This window comes from Leptonotus elevatus, chromosome 2 (genome assembly GCF_054856555.1).
Source record: "Leptonotus elevatus isolate MCC_2025b chromosome 2, RoL_Lele_1.0, whole genome shotgun sequence".
NCBI lineage: Eukaryota > Metazoa > Chordata > Actinopteri > Syngnathiformes > Syngnathidae > Leptonotus > Leptonotus elevatus.
Genome location: NC_141240.1, coordinates 23,623,672 through 23,644,854, shown reverse-complemented (window position 1 = coordinate 23,644,854; position 21,183 = coordinate 23,623,672). Strand labels below are relative to the sequence as shown.

The window sequence follows — 21,183 nt, the reverse complement described above, 5'->3', positions numbered from 1 at the left end:
GTGTCTTGTTGGGGTGTTGGTAAATTACAACTCTTTAACCATCAACTTAAAACCTCACAAATGTGTTAAATAGATAAAATACAGAAGGCGATAACATTTTTGAGGTGTCAAGCACTGTTTGAGGTCCAGCGCGCATAGTGGGGTAAAATAAAAGTCCCAGCCTGTTGCAAATTTTTTTCTTTAAGCAAAATACAAAGTGAAAGGAGAGACTTTAAGTCAAGGTAGATTTATCTCCACTGCAGGACTGTTTCATCTATCTTTTGTGTAGCTTTTACGATATCACCTTAGCTTCATATTTCAAATCAGTCATGTTCAGTGATGAGGGCAATGGGGAGCTATTTAAGGTTGTTATTGGTCTGAAACAAAAGCCGACATATTACTCAGGAGCTAAAGTAGGTGTCAGGAGAAATAAGATGGACAAAAATGAGATTGTATTTTTTATTTTTCTCTTGGTAGCCTCTGTAGTGTTTTTAGTGATCTTAATACAAGTGTCTTTGTAAATAGGACAAAACATTTAGTTTAGAACAAACAAGTAACATACAGGTTTACGAACATCCAATACGGTTTAGTTTCCAATGAACAGTGATACACATTTTGGTCTAGTTCTCAATAGAGTACTAGCGCTTGTTGCTTGGTCCTCATTTGAAGACACTGGATAGACTTTGCGTATAACCATGCAATCCGCTTATTTGGCGCAGTGGTCCGCACGTCTTCTTTTTCTTTTTCTTTTTCTTTTTCACAGGCCTGTTTCACTTAAACATATTAGGGCTGGGTGATGTGTGAAAAATCCAATCACAATAATTTTCCCACACTAGTCCATATAAATGTATCACAATATAAAATAATTTTTTTTTTTCAATCTTAAAAGTTTCCTGTTACTCTTAAATAAGTTTCAAAGATATAGTTATTTTTAACTTAAATATTTATTTGTAAAATTTGAACATGACATGGAACATTGAACAACGGTGTCAGACAAATAAAATATGTATGTAAAATATGTAAAAATTCAAAATGTGGCCTGCAGGCAAAAGCTTTCAAGCTTTGCAGTTTGAATAAACGCCCAGGGAGTTGGTAACAACAGTCCATTAGTTTAATCATCCCCCTGAATCCCTTATTTTCAACCATGCTTCCTGGCACCATGTCTTTTGCGTTATAATACCGGGTAGGTTACTACATTTGTGATAGCTCTGTGTCTCTTCAATTCTTCATCAAAAAGGCTTAGAGGTGAAGGTAGTGGATAGGATTTGTTTTCGAGGGGGATTAGCTCTTAATTTAGTCTGGATTGTAACGTCTTGCACTGAGTGCGCTGTAGCGGGTAGCACTGCTTCAGGTGGTAAAAAAAAAATATTGGTGGTATTTCCTATCTGTGTGTGAACATCATTTGCAGTGCACGCTGCTATGTCAAGACATGACAAAATAACTACAAATTTTCAGGCCTTTTTTGTGCTCTCCCACTGCCAAGGTACAAACAGCGCCTGTTGCGAAAGGCTGCTACTGTACAGTTTTGGTCAACCTAACTTGACTTGATTTTATTCATGTTACATGACTGGTTCAGCGCAGTGCAACTCTCATTATCTTTGGTTATCATATTGTCGAGCAAAACGTGAATGAATTCAATCTATCAAACTCGATTGACCAAGTCTCATATGTCTACTAAAGGGGAAGTCAACCGCTCAAAAAATTCTTTACAACAATAGCCGCGTTTTCACCGCAGGAACTTCGGGGTAAATTTACGGGTATGTGCGTGTCTTCACTGCAGGAGCCTTCCCAACCGGGCCACATTTATAGGAACTTACGGGGACGAGCGGAGGTCCTACTCAAGGGTAGGTCCTCCGCCGGCCCGATAAACTCCCAATCAGGCTTTCGTGCTGATTGGCTAAAAATTATTTAGTATAAAAAAATATCTCAAATTCTTCATCTAAACGCCTGCATAAAAGTGCATAAAATAAAAAGCTGAGAAAAACAGCAACCACCTAAAGTTTTTTCTTTCCTCGTTGTGATTTTCGTCGCGCGGTGCTTGGCTGACGTCACGGGAGAAACCGTCGCATGGCGTTTACGTGTCGATCAAAACTCGTGATGTCACTGGGTCGTACTCCGCAGTGGAGACACAGCCACAAGGGAGAGAGGACGGTTCCTGTGAAAGTCCCTACCCCCCTCCCCATACCCGAACATCCTGCGGTGGAAACGCGGCTAATATGTTCTATGCAGCGCCATTAGACTAAATACGGTATTTTGGTTAATATTGCGTTAGTAGAATATGAGTTAATAAATGCAGCCATTTTTATCAATATGAGAAGGCGGCCATTGTGCCACTTGCTATTGAGTGAAAATGACATCACAGTTGCTCAGGTCTCACGTAACAGCCAATCACAGCTCAGCTTCAGAAAACAGGTGAGCTGTGATTGGTTAGTTGCCTGAGCCCTGAGCAACTGTGATGTCATCTTCAGTCAACGGCAAGTTGCAAAATGGCCACCCCCTGAGACGGCTGGATTTTGCTGCATAACTCATATTCCACAAATGTAATATTAATCAGAATGTTATGTTTAGACTAGTGAGGTCACATATAACATATTATTGTCAAGAAAATGTTTAAGGTTGACTTCCCCTTTAAAGAAGTTATTTTGCAATATATATCTTTATCGTTCAGTACTTTTTCTTTTTTTTTTACTCAAAAGATTTCCTCGTTTGAACCAGGTTTGTAATAGTTTTGGATTTTTCTTTATACAAAGCAGTTAGTTCTTAATTTAATTTAGATTTTTGTTGTTTAAATTAAATTAGTTTAAATTGGTTTAGTTTTGATTTCTTCTGGAAAATGTTTCATTTTAGTTTCGTTTTTATTCATTTTCTTATTAGATTGAGTTGTTTTAATATATGGAATATTTGTTGAGTCCAAAGTAAAACCCCAAAAGTATCTAAGTATAGTGTAGTAAAGTAAAATAAACAATTCTCAAATGACTGTTTGTCCTTACTTCTTCTGTATGGACATACAACAATACCAAAATAAATACATTCAAAATAAACCCCGAAAGCTCACGTATGATATTAATTATAGTTAGTTTATAAATATAAGATGTAGTACAAAAATGTTTTCTCAATTTTAGTCTTTCAAGTTTTCAATAACCTTGTCACCACTGGGCACTAAGAAAACATAAATAATACATAAACAAGATTATTGAAGTACTGAAATATAAATATATGAATTACTATAATTTTACATTTGTATTTTAATAATTATATCAATAATAATTGTTATTATTACAACCATCGATTTAGAGGGTAATCTATATATTACACCACAGGAATGAGTTAAAAAAAAAAAACTTTTTTTTTTCCTTCAACATGATCCAGGAAGCATTAGCCCTGGCTTGCGAGTACGTTCGAAAGATCCGTGCCGACATGGGGGGCACTAACATCCTGGCACCCCTCAAATGGATTCTGAGACAGCCAATGTTTCCTGGACACCCCCGTTTGCTTTTTCTGCTGACTGATGGGGCAGTGAGCAACACAGGAAAAGTCATTGAGCTGGTGCGCAGTCATGCGCGCTACATCCGGTAGGTCAACCACATGTGTGCATCGTTTTGTTTTTCTGACTGTTTGGTACACAGCCCATGCGTACAATGCTCACTGATCCCATGGAGCAGCATTTGAGGGATTGTCAGGCTTTAATTGGAACAGCTACTTATTGATGGTGCTTTAATCCCATCAAAATGCAATTTGTGAACGTACAACTGAAATAGCATCCCGACTAATAAGATGTCAAAGGCAAAATAGATGCACAGCACTGTGGGAAATCATCTTGTTTTCATGCTAGGCTGCGAGTCTCTAAATCCTTCTCTGGAGTCACTATAGAAATGGAGTAGGCCTACTGTAACTGCCTTTGTCTATTCGCTGTTATTGAGCGACTGCCCCCAAATAGTCATGCACACAGAGCTAGCCAGTTCAGACATTAAATCAATCTCTCTTTCCATCTTGTGACATTAGCACTTTATTGGGTTTATCCATCCATCCATTTTCTACTGCTTAGCCTTTTCAGAATCTGACAAAATATTGGACTTTTTCTGAAATATTGTCATCGCTGAGATCATGGATGAAAAAGCTCTAATTGTTAATGTGACCTCACCAGGACATCAAACTCAAATTTCTATTTATAACCATCTTTCAGCATTCATGTGTAAGTTTTGTTTGCACAGATGCTTTACGTTTGGCATCGGGCAGAATGCTTGCAGAAGGATGGTACATGAACTAGCAGCAGTGTCCAGAGGAACAGCTGAGTTCCTCACCGAAGGCGAGAGGCTCCAACCAAGAGTAAGTCATTTTACCAATGTTCCAGACAACTTTTGATCCAGCAGAATATCCAAAAGAGACTGACTGTGTTCATGTTTGGAGGCAAAATCATTGAGTCTTTAAAAAATGGATGAAAGGCATTGCATGTGGGGGATAGACGGTGTCATAAGCAACCTCCTCTGTTAATAGATTCCAAAAGAATGATACCATTCCGGTGCAGTCGTAGTAGAACCGGGTGAAAGGCACCAATTTCCTCAAGCCATCAATGGATTCCCTGCCCTCTAAAAATGTTACTGTCTTTGCAGATGATAAAGTCGCTGAAGAAGACCATGTGTCCGGTCCTCAGTGACATTTCCATTGATTGGCTCTTTCCTGAGACCAAGGAGGTCCTGCTTTCACCAGTGGGCAACACCTTCCTGTATCCTGGGGACAGTCTCATTGGGTACGCCGTGGTTTGCGATGCCACGCGATACCACGCCAATCCCAAATCTGTGAGTATGATGTTGCACCACGATGAGAGGTGTGTCTAATATGTTGATTAATGATTCATCTTAATTGGTTTCACAAGTTAAATCCTCTATGGGCTGTTTGGTTGAACAGGTTGTTTGACTTCTGAGGATTCAATAGAACATCATGCGATGTGTTTTTTTTTTTTTGTCGTAGTCTTTGGGATGTGTAAAACCAGTGAAACATAAGAACCGAACCGCTCCTCAGCACAAATTGTCTCACGTGTCATGATCAACAGGACAAAAGACGACGCTACAGCATGATGCGCTCGGTCGGCTCTGGCAGCTCCGTCTTTTATCACTCCCAAGAGGAGGACATGCCGAAGACCTCTGATGATCAGGCATCCTACAGAGAAACACTCAACGAGGCTCTCCATGACTCCAACCAGGACTCTGTTGCTATGGAACATGACGGTGGTAAGAACCCCACTGAGCGGTGGATGTTCGTCAAACCAAGACACTTGAGGTTAATTATTTCTTGTCAGCGTTGGAGGGTCAGACGTCAGCAAGAAGACGAGCGTACAGCACCAACCAGATAACCGAGCACTTTCCAGCTAAGAAGTACACGTCAAGTGATCCCAGCTCCGTCATGCCAAAGAATCCTCTCAGGCGAGCCAAAGTCCAGGAACTCATTGGAACCATGAGCCCCGAGCATGAGGCCCAGTGGAAGAGAGACTACCAGGTGTGGCACTCTTAACATAAACATTGACTCTGAAGAGAACATTAAGTAAGCTTGGGCCTGGAAACTTGAACTGTTTGTGGTCATTCTTATTTTCAGCCTCAGAGTCTATGCGCTGCTGCGTCTTCCAAAGAGAATGCAGCAGGCATTCCCCATTCACTCCAGCCTCCCCCATCAGGGGAGGCGGGCTCGGAAATCCCGACATCAGCCCCACTCCGTAACACTGCTGGAGAGGATGGTTCTAGATCGTCTACAGACAGTCCGTCTTCAGGAAGCGTGGGAGATACAGGTGAGGACCCTCGGGCAAAGTCCAGAGACATAACATTTATTGGAACCTCTGATTTGAACGTACCTAATGTCCTTCAATTTAGAGTTTGTCAGTGCCTGTGAATATACTCATTCATCCAGGTTATTCGCAGGACTGTTCTCCAAGGGTTGGTGCCCTTTACTCCTTGTTGCCCATTAGAACAATTACAGTAAATTAATTTATAGCATGTTAGTCCACACATTTCCATGCTGCTCCTGAATACATCATTCACTGTGACACACGGGTTGTCAAACACACATAATAAAGCAGATCAGGGCTGTACTGGGACTCATTTTCAGAGAGAGAGAGAGAGAGAGCTCAGTATTGTTCATTCGGTAATTTTACCGATTCGACATGTCATCACCATTGCTCTCTCTCTATTTCTTTTTTTCCTCTTTTTCTTTTTTTTGTATGTGCATGTGCGGGTGTGTGTGTGCATATGTGCGTGCGAGGGTATGCTCATTAATCCACCTAAAACTTATTAAAAATCCCATACCGTTCACCTAAACCGAATACTTCAGAATCCAGCTAGAGTCGTGAGGTTGTCAGGAGACCCGAGGAAGGATCAAAGAAAAGTGAAATCCAGCACCAACCAACACCTACTACCCACCGGGTTACCAAACAGAATCTTTCACCAACCCCAGAAACATCTAAATTCCAACAAATTAGGGAGACCTGAAAGACCAAAGGAAAGACTGAGGAAAGGAAGGAAGGAAGGAAGGATAGATGAAGCAGAGTGAGATCCACAGACATCAGCTTCCACCGATTCAACGACCAGAGGAAGAAGCACATTGTGAATTTCGGTAGATGCTGATGTGGTGGTTCTGGCATGCATGAAAACCTCCACCAAAGAAGGGAGCTGTCGACCCCGGCCAGGACAGAGCAAGCACAACCCCCCAGGACCCCCGAGGCCACGGCAGGCCCGCTAGGCACCCCACCAGCCCACAGCCCCCGCTCCCCCCAAAACCCTCAGGTCAAGGGGGATTTAAAATTTTTAATTTTAACTCTCCGACGTCAGTTGAGGGCTGAGAGATGCAATTGTAATAAGCTTTATTCTAATTAAAATATGCAACTTTTAAAATTGTCTCCTAACGATGCATACCTTTCAATAACGTGTGGACTACGCCACCGTGTGGTGTAACCTGTTTACAGTATTTCCTTATTCTTAGATGTATCAAAATTGGAGAACCTTTGAGATGGTACTTAGTTGAAACAGCATGATTTATAAACTAAGCCTACGAGCTGTATGTATCTAATCTGTACGTATACGTATAGTTTATACAGTAGTCTGCTCGCGAGATGGGAGTGATAAGATGGCCGCCATCCAACTTCCGCCCTGTGGCGAACGCCTTTGATTGGCGAACAACAAAGAAAGAAAGCATTTTGGTTGGCTATTGACAATGGAACGAGGAGGCCGTTTGATTGGCTAATGAAATGGAACGGGGAGCTAAAAAGCCCTCTTAGCACACCTTACACTACAAGATAATCTTTAAATACTCTGACTTTGGCTGATTTAAGTTGTATTTGGGGAATTGGGTCCAAAACAGGTCAGATTATCTTCATGACATGTACTTACTTACTTAGGAATCATTCCTCGTTGCAGAAGGATACAGCCACCAATTGTGTCAAGCTGAAACGCCACAGGAGAACCGCAGTGCTGACGCGAGCTTGGCGGGCCAGCAACGAGGGGAGTGCAAGGCCGTTGTATCAGGACTACTTTGCGGGAAGGCTGTGAATTGGGAGGTGCTCTTTGACATTGAGCCCTTCCTGAAGGGGCGGGAACGCGAGGAGAAAGTTCACGAGGAGCTGTGGAACGAGACCTTCCACCACCTGGCTGCGCGCTCCATCATACACGACTTTGAGCACATGGCAGAGAGGGAATGCGACATCGAGCATGGTGAGACCAAGTCCCATTAATGACTCATGTATGAAGATAGAGGTGACATTTGGATATGCTTCTAAAAATTGTAAATATGTATAAGAACAGCAAAATGGATGTCACTCGCTACCACAGACTGGTGGAAATGAAATGTGATATAATACAGCATATTCCTATGCGACTTGACAGGCTCTGGCAGGAAGTACCACGTTTACGCCATTCATACCAGCAAAGCGTGCAACATACTCAGCAAATACACTGTGTTTGTTCCCATCGATCTGGACACAAATGAATATCTGCAGACCTGTGTTGACTACATTAGCCTTGGTGAGTTTATCAACTCATATAGCTTTCATTGTCAGTTTTCAATCGTACGGTGCCAAGTGCTTTACAAGTGCCTCCTTTTCTTCCTTCCTACCTGTGAAAATGTGTCTGTGAGCGAGCTATTCTGCTCTTCCGCTGGGTTATGTAACAGTGGGGCTAATGAATACAGTAAGTAACCACCACCACACAGATGATTTGGGAGCTACGTTGGACAAAGTTCAAAGAGTCACTTTAAAATAATGGCTGAAGCACTATCATGTCAAAGTCGAAAGAAAAGTGGAGCTGCAGTTTTATCACAGATTAGCATTAGCTAATTTGATGGTTTCTAAAAAGCAGCGCCTGGTCGACGTGTGGCTAAGTTGTTGACTTGGAGACGTAGTGAATTTGTGTTTGGAGATGTGTCCTTTCGCCACATACACACAAAGTGAAGTGATTGTCTTTTGTGTTAGTATTATGGTTGCTTTTTTCACATACTCTAGAAGAAACAAGCAGTCGGCCACAATGAACATTTTCTGCTTGCCATGTGAAAGAGGAGATGGCCAAATGCCAAATGGAGAGCATGTAGACACTCACCTGGCAAAATCCAGCCCACTTGTCGGCTCACTTGTATGACACAAGAACTGTAGTGTTTTAAATTGTGGAAAAAATGCAACTACTGCATTTGCTTTGTATCATGTCAAAACATCATCATGTGACTGACATCACACTTTTCACGCGTTCTCTTTCTTTAAGTCCATAAATCCACCATACCAGTTCTTATCGATGCAGCCCGGAATGTTGAAGTGACTTCACTGAGTTGAATGTAAAGACAAAAGTAGATAAACCGTAGAAACCCGCCTCAGTCCCATTCTATATGTCTGCCATGTCTATGTAGCGGCCATATTGGATGGCACAATTTCCCATCAAAGACAGGAGCCACTCAGATCAACTATAGCCGGACAGAAAATGGCTTTGGCTTTAACAGTAACGTCGTCAAAACGTATTGGCATGTGAGCGGTGGAATTCACCACTTTTATTTTTATCATTTAAGTTTTGTCCCTTTCAATGTGACTCGGCGGATTGGGAAGGCGGCGGCCTAGCGCTTTCTATTGACGAGCTGCAACTGGTCTCTTTCTTTCTTTCAGCTGATGGTTTGAAAAGAAGCTCACGCTCCAGTTCAGGAAGCAGGAAGAGCCAAGCTTACTCCATTGGACTGGGCCGCTCTCAATCTGGCGGTGTGTCGGAAGAAGCTGAAGACGGGTTGTCTAACAGTATGCTGCTTTTAATCTCAAGTAGTCATAAGGCGTCTTTGATTACATATATCTGCTCAGGGTGTCTGCTAAAATTGACTACATCCTTAGTTAAACAGATCATTCAGCTCTACCCCTAAAATGAAATTATTAATTCATATAACTAGTATCTGGATCAGTTTTTGTGTGTGTATTTTGACAAATTAAAAAATAAATACTTAGGCCGTTGTTTTTATGCGACATATTGCTGGCGTCAGGCCAAAACCTGCTAAATCACATTTTGGCAAATTTCTTATTTGATTAAAAAATGTATACTTTTTGTCAGTCCACACGCGTGGGTGTAATTTTTACAAATTATTGGCTAATCTAAAGTGTTGAAAATGGCTTGCTCTCTTTGATAATGCGTTTTTGGGGTCTCCTGAAATATGACGAAAATTAGGTACAATGTTTTCTACCCGACACCAGCGATATGTATTCAGTATCATAAAAACAATTGCTGATGATAAAGGCCAAACCAAAAACTCAACACAAATCCATGTCCAATTTTGGGGGGTTTCTTGTGTCAGGTGTCGAAGACGGCATATCTCCCTGCAGCACTCCAACCTCATCCAGCTGGGAGAAATGTAGCTTCACAGAAGGTACACACAGAAACTCAACTTTATTCAGGTTGAAAACTTGTCAGTATTGTTGTTGTTGTTCCAAGAAGGGTTGCATTACAAAGTATTTGGAAACTTCCCAACAACTAAGAAGAGGAATGATACACTCGCATATTTGTTATGGTGAATGCGCCTGCTTCCTGAGACAACCATTAGTCTCAGCAGTATTTGGGAGAAGAGCATCTGCTGTATTCTGGTCTGAAGATGTCCCTAAAGTTTCATTTTACAATTTTTCTAGTACCAGCTAGCTACAAAAATGTACCCTCTGCCAAGTGTCTATTTCACCTGAAAGTCTAATTGAAATTGAGATACATATTTTTATTTTATTTTAGTTTAGTGTTTGACCTTTTATGGTTTTTTCTTTTACTGTTTTTTTTTTCTTCCTCACAGGAGCTCACATTATCTCAGTAAAGTCCCAAATATTGTGCCGATCGATGTTTTCACCGGTTGAAGGGGACAAGAATAAAAATGTGCATATGAATTTTGGGGGCCATTAGTACAGTTTAAAGGACACGAGATGACAACAGAGCATGAGGAAACAATATTACGATAATTGCTTCCCCCTGTGACGTTGACAGGATGAGATGCGGAAACAAGCAAAGCAGTACACGCCCGAAAAGGGGGTGGGGAAAAATTTGTGAAATGTAGTCATTTAAAAACGTGTTAATGAGTTTTTTAGGGGGGTGAATTTTAGTATTGACATCATTTTTACATAGAGATCTTTCATAAAAGTGCCCAAGTGCTCATTCAAGTGTCCGTTTAAGAGTTGAACTGCGGGTGACTTTAGCTTTCTTTATTTGTATCGGTTTTCACGTATGTGTGTATTGATGGATATCCCGGGGAGCAAACATACAAATACTTTTCAGGAAAAAACAAGCTATGCGTGTGAAAATTGTCCATAGTGTGATTTATTTTTTTCTTCTCTTCCCCTTTTCATCTTCTAGGGACTCAAAGGAGTCCATCAGTGACATCGGACCAGTCTCAGAAGTCTGTGGAGAGCCTTTTTTCTGCCAGGTGGGTGGTTGGAGAGTGAGTGGGTGCATGAAGTGTTGTTGTATTGCCGCTGTGTGCAGTCGATGCCATGTCATATGCCTTGTTTGCGTATGCTTTCCCCCAATTCCAATTCTCTGCCCTCTCTCTCGCTCTCCCTTCACAGAGCCTCTGTTTTGTTCCAAGTTTCTCCCTTTTTTTTCCTAATTGTTTCGCCATAACGCTTGCTCATGTGGGATTCCGTTAGTTTTCTTGAATGTGTGTCTAGACTAGTCTAGACGATACTGACATGACTTGTGGCCTGCGTCTCATTGGCCAGGTTGGCGCTCAGCAGGACGCGTCTCCTGACAAAGGCTGCCAAAGGATTCATGACCCGATCCCACAGCAAGTCGGGTGATTCTATTGGAGAGAGCGACAACGAGAACAAGGACTACATTCCTCTGGTGGGTACCTGATCTCTGCAACATCAAGGAGATTATGAGAGCCAGAAAGAAGCAAGCCCTTGACTGGGTGGACTTATGCTGGGTTAAACCTCCTGTCAACTTTTTTAATCCAATTTCGGTACATTTAGATACATTCTCAAACAAGTGCAAGGAGTAAGCACTGACCTGTTCAAGGCTAGAATTATGTTTAAGGCAGCACAATGCTATTTGTGACTCTCATATCTGTCTCACAGTTGAGATGTACTTAGTTTGTACCTTCCCTCCACACCCCCAAAACATCAAGATTAGTTTATCAGAGGCTCTATAAGATCAGGTTCGGTCAGTCAGAACTGTGAATGCTCTTTTTTTTTTTGGGCCATATGGGCCTGATAATTGGTGAGCACTCCAAGGTGTACCACGGCTCTCACCCAAAGTTATCTGGTATCAGGCTCCAGCTCGTTTGTCACCCTAATGAGGACAAATACTATTAGGTCATTCTGGTACTAATAAAAACATAATCACACAGAATCAATAGTCACACATTATGACACATACAATCGGGGGTGGAGCCATTCTATTAGCTTTGAATAAAGTCCCTCCCACAACGCAAACTCAAGGTTCTTACTGCGTACATCTATGAAAATACCAACAACAAAAAAATAAAGAAAACTCCACCCTTGCGGTGCTAGACTTACACTGAGTACGGAAATAGACACTCACACAAGAGCTGATGTCTCACGCAGACACTCACATGCAGACTTGGCATCACACACCATTCCCAAAGCCTCGCCTTTTAAAGGCACCTAGACAAGACAATACATACAGTATTTTTCATACATACATCTTGTGCTTGCCATTTTTTGTATATTTAAATAAGCTTGCAATGAGTTTCAGGTAGAACTATATATTAAAAGAAAAGCGGGAGGGAAGATGCCCTACTAAACTTGAGTAATATTCATTCCCACAGAACAGAGAGAATATGCCTGTGAGTAATGTTGTATGCTTCATTTGTTTGTTTCTGCTCCTTGTATGTAAAAGTAGCAATCGTTTGAAGGTTCGTAGTTGTAGCAGTTAATGTCAATGCTAATTTACATTAGCCCATGTATTGTTTTGCATTATATGTTAGCATTAAGCTAGCTGACTTTGGTTATTATATGGTTTGGTTGAATTCATTGAATTGATTTTTGTTAGCTTTACTGGGAGCGATGAACAGCTTGAAGCAAGCATGCTTTTGGAAAACTGTGTGAGCAAGATTATTTTTGTTTCCTCAAAGTAATGTAAGCTATAATAGTCTCCTATTTCTTGGAAGTGAGTGACAAAAAGAGGGTGTTTTAATAAGTTTAATAGTAATTAAGTGTGTGACGGGGAAAACATAATTTTTTTTTAATTTATGATTTCTGTATATCTACGGTGACCATACAGTCCCGGTTATGAGCCTTGTGTCCTGATTCCCGGCGGATTTTGCCACTGCCATTGTTTTGTCTCACTTTTACGCAGATCCCATCCCAGTGTCACTCTCTCTTTTTTCCCCAAGCCTATTGTTTGGGCCATGTGCGTGTCAACCACACATTTATTTATACGTAGTGATTCTGTGACGACTGATGGTGTGGGTTTGATGCTGATGAGGGTTGAGTCTGGGAGGGGTCCAAGGCAGGCGGTGAGGGGCTCGGGAACGAATGTTCCGGAGGCACTGGTGCAAGGTAAAAGAACACAAAACTCTTAACAAGGACAAGATCACAAAAAAACCCCAAAAAACTTTGTTATGCGCAGGCAAGGTAGCCAAAATACCAATGGTTGCAACAAGAAACATCTGGCATTTGCATGAAGGTCAGACTGGCTTTTAACTGGTGATGATTTCTGACGAGGTGCAGGTGTGATGTGAGCGGGTGGCCTTCGGAAAGCGCCCCGCCCAGCCTAAAACCAAAAGTTAGCAGCAGCACAGGACTTGAGCAAAAAAGGTTACATAATGGTGAGTTCTTGGACTTCTTTAGTGCTTTTGAACTGCCAACCAAGATAACAGTTAGCATTAGCTAAAATAATGTGACGCGTTGTTTGCCAATGTGTATTTTCATTTAATTGCAATTTAATTATATTTGTTTCGTGAATTATTACTTTTGGTTTTGTATTTTAGCTTAGGCTACATGCTGAAGTGTTTTTGTATTGCGCATGTCATGAGCGCAACAAAGAGAGAGAGGTGTAACCGAGCGAGCCTCATTCGAGGAGTGAGTTCAATGAAAAGAGAGACGAGCTTGAATCCTGAAATGCAGTGTCTGCTTAATTAAGCAGGGAAGACGCCAGAAAACATCAGAAACTCGAAACAATTTGTAGACCGCCATTTACCCAGCCTCCAGAAACAACAACATCTTAGGGTTACAGTAATAAGACAATCACCAGTCACCGGATTGACTAGCCATTAAATTTGTTATAAATACTTCCTGGTGAGAATTCATTGTATACAAAATTAGATTTTCAGCAAAATTGCAGTGTCTCGCTTTATAATTTTGAAAACCTACTCACTCTATGTTTTTCAAAGTTCATCTTATCTCGACAGTGTTTTGGGTGGGTCAGGAATGTTAAACGGGGTGTCACTGTAATAACAAAATCCTATTTACGATTCCACAGGTTTTGCTGCAGCTGGCGTGTGGCGCTTTCCCGCTTGACCCCACCTTGTGTGACACCATCAACGTGCCCATGGACAAGCTCAAATGGACGTCCCCCTTCACCAGCCACCGCACCAGCCTTGGACACCCGTCCCACTCCAGCGGCCGGCGCGCAGAGAGCACCGAACATGATTCAGGATCATCATGTGACCCACAAACATGTCCGAAAGTTCCTCTCTCATCCGCCAGATGCCAGACCGACAGCGGACCGGGCGCTCCGGAGACCACCTCTCCCGGTGGCGCCCAAAGGAGCATGCTGGACCCGGAGAGTTTGGTGTGGGCGACGGCGGTCGCCCTGGCCTGGCTGGAGCACAGCTCCGCTAGCTACTTCATCGAGTGGGAGCTGGTGGCCGCCAAGGCCAGCATGTGGCTGAGCCGTCAGGACATCCCGGAAGGCCGAGACGTGGAGTCGGTCAAGGCGGCGGCCAACCAGCTCTTCATCATCCTCAGACACTGGGATGACAACCTGCAGCTGAACATGCTCTGTTATAACCCCAACAGTGTGTGACGCTACTGCACCTGCTTGTCTCTCTGGAGTCTGCCAGTGTTGTGAGCAATATGCATGCTCTTTTGTATGTATGTATGTATTTGTGTGTGTGTGTGTGTGTGTGTGTGTACCTTTCAAACATATCAGTCAGTACGTTTACATGCACAGTATAGCACCACTGAGACGTTTAATTCAATTGCTTGCCGGCTATAACGACTACTATCAGTAGTACTTTGCCTTCTTTTGGTACCCTACTCAACCTCTTGTCGATCTGTTATGCCACAGACCAACCAAAAATATTTAGCCATGTACAATTCATTAGTGTGTTGTACACCTCTGCTGCAAATGACATGCATACTTGTGTACATTTACACTACATGTATTTTTTTCCCCCAAGTTTCAACAAGTCTGAATGGTTGTCTGTGTCTATAGGGGCCCTGTGTCCAGGGTGTTGTCCGCCTTTTGACCGGAGTCAGCTGGGCTGTAAAAAATGTTTGGATGGATGGATGGCTTCACACACTGTAATATGCATGCCATACCAGTAGTTGGCGACATCCCTTTGAAAAGAAACAACAACATGCATGAGCACCACCTGCTTGTTCTCTAAAAGTGTCTTTTGTTGTACGGAAGTAATGCAACTCACCTGTACAGTGTCGTCGTCAATATGCGCTTGGATGGACACGTGTAAACACAACAGCGCTGTGCTTGACGTTATCTTGACGTTATCGTTATCTTGACGTTATCTTGCCTGTTAGCTACTTAAGACACTTGTGCATGTTCTCATCCCATGTTTGAGGTGTTTACGTATTCAGGATCTAAAGTGCTGCACAAATGCAATCTGTTTTCAGATTATTATAATTTTTTAAAGTCTTATTGTCCAGTTTTTTATTTTTTTACCTTTTCAGAATAATCTGTTTCTTTACCGTATGGATCATTTTCCATTTGCGTCATCTCAATTTGTACAATTTTAGTCATGCTTACGTTTAGCTTAAAATTCCAGTTCCAAAAGTCAGTTCACATCATGTCAACAAACTGACATGGCTTCTTCATCATTAAGCAGAAATCAGTGTTAAGTATGAGCTATTGTAGATGTCAACAATTACTCATGTAGCAAAAAAAGCCGACTCACTGCAGCCGTTTTTACTCACAAGATAAACAAATGGCATCAACAGTGTTAAAGAGAGAGTAAATGTACTATTTTAATCTGTATTCTAGTATTGCAACCAGAATGGCATTCTGTAGCAATCCTGGACCTCGTCCATGTGGGCATCATGAAATGAGCCTTAATCTTTTTTTTTTCCCCCAAATCCCAGGATTGAACAAACGAGCTAACTATAGAACAAATGAACCAAACGACTGACTGAATGACCAAGCTAAACATGAATGACCTAAAGCGTATTGCTCTTGATGTTTGCACAAGAATTTTCATAATAATTATATTAATTGCAAAACCTCATTCTAAATGCAACCAGAAAATGACTTGACGATGGTGTAAATGGTAATACAGCATTTTGTCACTTTTCAGAATATTTCTGACAAAGATGTGAAAATGGAAAAATTAATTGTTGATGAATTTAAAATGTCTTCTACAGATAAAAACTGCCACACATTTTTAATTCATTAGATTGTAGTTCAAATTTTACTTTGCTAGTGGCCCAAATAGCACTTTTAATCGAGTATGTTGCAGAGAAACTGAATAGGAGTTAAACATATCTGCAGCATTTACTATTTAGGAATGCCCAGTTTTATCACAAGTGCCTATATTGCAAATATGAAAGTTTTTTTCTTTCTTTCTTCACATTTTTGATTGCTCTGGGTTTTTCAGGGGCATCTCTTCATCCATTTTGTTCTTTCTGCGTCACAGTGCTGCTTTACTCAGGTATCCATTCACCTTGTCTTTGGCTGATTGCATCACTTCCTTTGCATGAGCATGGGCGGCTAATTTGTGTCACCCCGGTGATGGTAAAATGAAAAGTGTTTTATTGTACGGCGTTAGTACAGTGTCATGAAGTACAATTTAATATGTGGTGTAGTTGCAGTAACGTGCGCTGCTGTTATGGTGACAAGTTATATTTTGAAGTGAACTTGCTATGTGTGCCTTTGAAAATGAATGTTGACATTGTCCTGAGCTAAGACTGGCTCTACAGGTGCATGTAAGAAAATCGAACAATAAATATTTGTACATACTGTATGTGCTGGTTTTTATTGGCTTGGTCTGGTGAACAATTAGTCCATTTTACTCCGGTTTACTTCAGTCAAAACGTAAACATACTTAAAATGTAACTCAACCTAAATATTTCCTTTACGATATGTTCTAGAGGCTCAGCACTGTATTCTGATTAATTTTGCGTTTGTGGAATAGGAATTAGTCAGCAAAATCCACACATTCCTATCCATCTCAGAGGGCGGCCATTTTGTTGCTTGCTGTCGACTGAAAATGACATCACAGTTGCTCAGGTAACAACCAATCGTGGCTCAGCTTGCAAACTTGACATGGTCAAACACAGAAAACGGGTGAAACATGATTAGTCATATCCTGAGCCCTGAGCAACTACAGTGGTACCTCGGAGTTTGAACATAATTCGTTCCTGCGAAGTGTTCAAAGTCTGAATTGTTCAACCTCCAAAACATTTTTTCCCCATAGGAAATAATGTAGATACAAATAATCAGTTTCCAAGCTCCAAAAACAGAAAATTCCAATTTAAATTTCTGTTTATATTTTTTACATTTACAGTACAGTGCAGTATTTAAACAATAACAAATACTTGACCTTTTTTGTTGTGGTGTGATGGCATCAGTGGATGATAAATGCTATGTTAATGCTTGCTTTAGTTCAGTGCTGAGTTTGTGTATTTTACATTGGGTATATTGTTAGACTACTTTACAACTGCGCGATAATCTCCTTCCTAATTCCACTGTGGTTCGTAGCACTGTATGTTTTTCTTTGCTGCCGCTGGCACTTTTGTCTTTCTTTGGGTCCATGGCGGAGAAAATTGTCGTGGAAAAATCAAAATGCACTCGCGAGTATGGAGCACCTCCGGGAGTCTTCACGATCTGACAGGAAATGAGCAGTGCGTCGTCTCAACTACTGCAACGTGAGTATTCGGCTTCGCTCGGCTTTACCCGTTTTCAAGGTACGTTCGGCTTAGCTTGCTTTGCTTTGGTGTTCAAACTCCGAAAATGAGTTCAAACTCCGAGGCATTTTTTACTCAGATGTTTTGGTTGAAGTCCAATTTGTAGAAGTTCCGAGACGTTCAAACTCCGAGGTTCCACTGTATTTTCAGTCGACAACAAGTGGCAAAATGGCCGGTGGTTTGTGCTGCTAAGTTCATGTTCCACAAACGCACTATGAATGAAAATGCTGTGTTTACACTATAGTAGGGGTGCATATTATTGCAAAGAAAGTTTGGGTTGACTCCCCTTTAGTGGAGATTAACTGGAGGACTAAATAAAAACTAAGCTGACAAACAGAGCATCCGTAAAGTAATTACAAAGCTTCACTTTTTCTACATTTTCTTATGTTGCAGGCTTATTGCAACATTGATTATTATTATTGTCAATTAATATCATACATGAGCTTTTGGGGTTCATTTTAAATGTATTTATTTTAGTATTACTGTACATCCATACATAAGAAGGAAGATGAAATAGTTGACAATTGTAGTTTTCTTTACTTTCTTACACAATATTTAGTAACTTTTTTCTTGCAGTCGGTAAATAGATAAAAAAAAAAATCAAATTTATACTAAAACTAATACAAAATAAATTTAAACTTAAGCATTTTAGATTTTTTTTTAAACGATCAAACTTGCTGTAAAAACAAATTAAAACTAATTGAATCTAAATCACAAAAGTAAAAATATAAAATACAATCCAACTATAACAAAAAATCCAAAACCATTAAATTCAATTTATATACAGATTTCTGTAGGAATGTTGGATAACACCTTTTTCAGACCAATACCAGTACGAGTACTCAATGGTGTGTCATCACCAATACCAAGTACCAATACCACAAGTAGGCTACTTTTGATACATAAAATTTACCCAAAAAACATTGACAGATAATTTCAAGAAATACCGATATATCCTATTGCATTTTTTCCTTAAAATTGCATGAAATTAATGACAGTTCCTGATTGTAAAGTGTCCACAAGAGGCTAGCCAATACCGGTATCGTCGGCCATTGCAAGTACACATACCTTGATATAAGGCCGGGCATCGGTATTTGCCAATTCCTAATTTCCAATACATTTGCAAAAAACAATGTTTTCATGTCATGGTGGGATATTGTGTGAAGGTGAGGAAAAACTAGGCTATATTATGTCATATGGCAAAAGATCATTGTGTAAAAGATGTCTTTACTGGCGTGCAAAACTTCTTGATTCATCATGTGATCTGTCATCGTGCCCCCTGATTTTCAGAATGTTAAATGCCAAGTGAAAGATGTTAGATTTCATAATCAGAGGTTTGTTGTTGCAGCTAGCTAGTTTGGCCACAGGGTGGAAGCATTGACCTTTGGATGATGTGGAAGCTGTGTGTGAGTGAAGCTCTTGAAATTTCTTCAAGCTTTTCAAATAGGTGCACTTACCAGTCATGCCTTCCACAACTCCTGGCCGTTGAAAGTGTTTTAGCACCAAGAGCGCTTCACAAAAATAGCGATAAATCGTCCTTTCCTTTTCGGACACTTGGATGCCATCCATTACCTTCCCGAAAGTAGCGAGAAAGTCAGTCCTCGCCACCCTCGATATCTTTTGACACTCGGCGATGCCTTTAGGGCCATTCATGCATTTCTTTCCACTGTAGATGGACAAGGGAAAACAAATGGTTATGCATAGTTGCAGTCGTAAACACAACTACGTAAATAAAGGCAAATTGCAAATATACCTTTCAGGGCAGGCGCCATTTTAGTGTGGTCAAAATGTGCTGTTTTCACAAGCCTTTGCGCTGCTGATATTATTCAGTATTCGGAAACTGCCGAATCTGGATTGGCGGAAGTAATATCATTGTTAGATGTATCGAAATTAAGATTCAATTCTGAGCCAAATATGACATCATGGGGTCGAGCAGTGACCGTTTTAGTGCGGTCAAATTCAGCTGTCAAAAAGTGTTTTTGATTCTCTAAAACTGCAGCATTTGGAGGCTGATATTTCACGATTGCCTGGACCGATGAGGAAACAAGAATCAAAATTAAGATGAGATTTCGGCCTTTCCATAGATATCCAGCTTGTTTTAGTGTTGACAATTTTTTTGTGTGAAAATCACCACTGAATGAATACGGTATTTAATCTGGGGTCTCCTACAACAAGAATGAAAAAATGATCAAAAATCAATTGTTGGGCCTACAGGCACAAACCAGGTGTCGATGTGCTCATTTGGAGCTGGGGAAGAACCTGGTTGCTTTATTTGGCACGATTTTATTCATTTAGACCATCGTGAGACAGGTTAAGTGTACCATTCTTTCCTGATGATGTGTTGCTGCAATAACAATCCTGCTCAGTACGAGAGGAACCGCATGCATGTTCATACGCTTGTTGTATGAAGTCAGCCCTCGATCCAAGCTTTTGTCGGGCGGTACCGGGGGCCAAGCTGGGAACCGTGCTGGAAGTAACGTAGGAAAAGAAATGAAGTAATGATGCGAGCTAGATCTGTATTCAATTACTGTAATTAATCACCATAGGGGTTTACTTTACACAGATGTCGTCTTTTTGTTTTTCAGTCCTGCAGGTTTTGGATGTTTCCTTTCTCCAACACAGCTGATATATGATGAGCTCATCAGCAAGCTCTGCGTAAGCCTGATAACGATCCTGTTGATTGGACTCAGCTTGTGTTGGAAGAGGGGAACCTCCAAAACCTGCACAACTCCGGCCCTCGAGGACCGAGTTTGCCCACCCCTGCACTAGAGTGATGGAACCTCTAATGCGTTTGTTATTCACCCCATAGTTTGACTTGTGTTACCAAAACATGCTGGTAGAGGTCATGAAATACCAGATGATTGATTAAATCCTCGTCGGATGTTATTCTTAGAGCTCAAAAAGTAGATGTGTTGTGTGAAAGCCGGACATCTGGTCGTCCAAGATAACGTTAAACATTAAAAATCCATACAAACACACAGAATTACTGCACGGAAAGGGGAACTGAGAGCCAATGAGAAACACAGCAAACAAAAGAAAACCTCAATGAGAGCAAATAGGCTCGAATGGAAAACTTAAAAGATGTGAAAGTGCTGAATAGGAAGAAGGAATCCAAATGAGACAAACCAATCTGAGGACACAGACTGAGAGAAAATGACCTCTGGCATCATGCTGTCTCTCACTGATCAGTCTTGGTACTGTGACAGACGTGGTTTTGAGCATAAGAGTCACAGTTGTTGGTGACTTGCTGGACATTTGCATTGTGTGACTCACACACTAGCCCATTTCCCTACAATCATTTTTCGGAAATGAAAATCAGTGTGCTGACGAGGGGTGCGTATAAGCATCTCCTGACATGAGATGCAATACAATTCAAAGCAATTGCAATTGGATTCCATTCCATGCAGTGGTATTACGATTAAACATGGTACAGCTCATTTCGAGAGGGAATGATGCAATGAGTTTGTCATTTTTCATACTGTGCATGTGATTGAACTTGTCAGGACTATAAATCTCAAAGATAAATCTCTCCAATAAAAGACTATTCGATGCGTATTTCAATTTATTTGAAAGTTCAATGATTCGATTTGATTTCCTCACATTTTAGCAACCAGGGTCTACCCACA

General features: G+C 41.0%; 1 protein-coding gene across 3 annotated transcripts in view; it reads left to right on the top strand.

Annotated features, from left to right (window-relative positions):
• Nucleotides 1-16,614, top strand: part of vwa5b1 (von Willebrand factor A domain containing 5B1) — a 29,655-nt gene extending 13,041 nt beyond the window's left edge. For all 3 annotated transcript variants that reach the window (XM_086069743.1, XM_086069744.1, XM_086069742.1), the window contains 13 exons: nucleotides 3,349-3,551; nucleotides 4,191-4,305; nucleotides 4,590-4,775; nucleotides 5,030-5,207; nucleotides 5,276-5,472; nucleotides 5,569-5,758; nucleotides 7,380-7,673; nucleotides 7,845-7,982; nucleotides 9,104-9,229; nucleotides 9,775-9,846; nucleotides 10,809-10,878; nucleotides 11,174-11,297; nucleotides 13,899-16,614. In XM_086069743.1, the coding sequence (XP_085925869.1) occupies nucleotides 3,349-3,551; nucleotides 4,191-4,305; nucleotides 4,590-4,775; nucleotides 5,030-5,207; nucleotides 5,276-5,472; nucleotides 5,569-5,758; nucleotides 7,380-7,673; nucleotides 7,845-7,982; nucleotides 9,104-9,229; nucleotides 9,775-9,846; nucleotides 10,809-10,878; nucleotides 11,174-11,297; nucleotides 13,899-14,444 (2,439 nt within the window). In that variant the 3' untranslated portion in view covers nucleotides 14,445-16,614. The remainder of the gene's footprint in view (nucleotides 1-3,348; nucleotides 3,552-4,190; nucleotides 4,306-4,589; nucleotides 4,776-5,029; nucleotides 5,208-5,275; nucleotides 5,473-5,568; nucleotides 5,759-7,379; nucleotides 7,674-7,844; nucleotides 7,983-9,103; nucleotides 9,230-9,774; nucleotides 9,847-10,808; nucleotides 10,879-11,173; nucleotides 11,298-13,898) is intronic.
• Nucleotides 16,615-21,183: the final 4,569 nt, after the last annotated feature.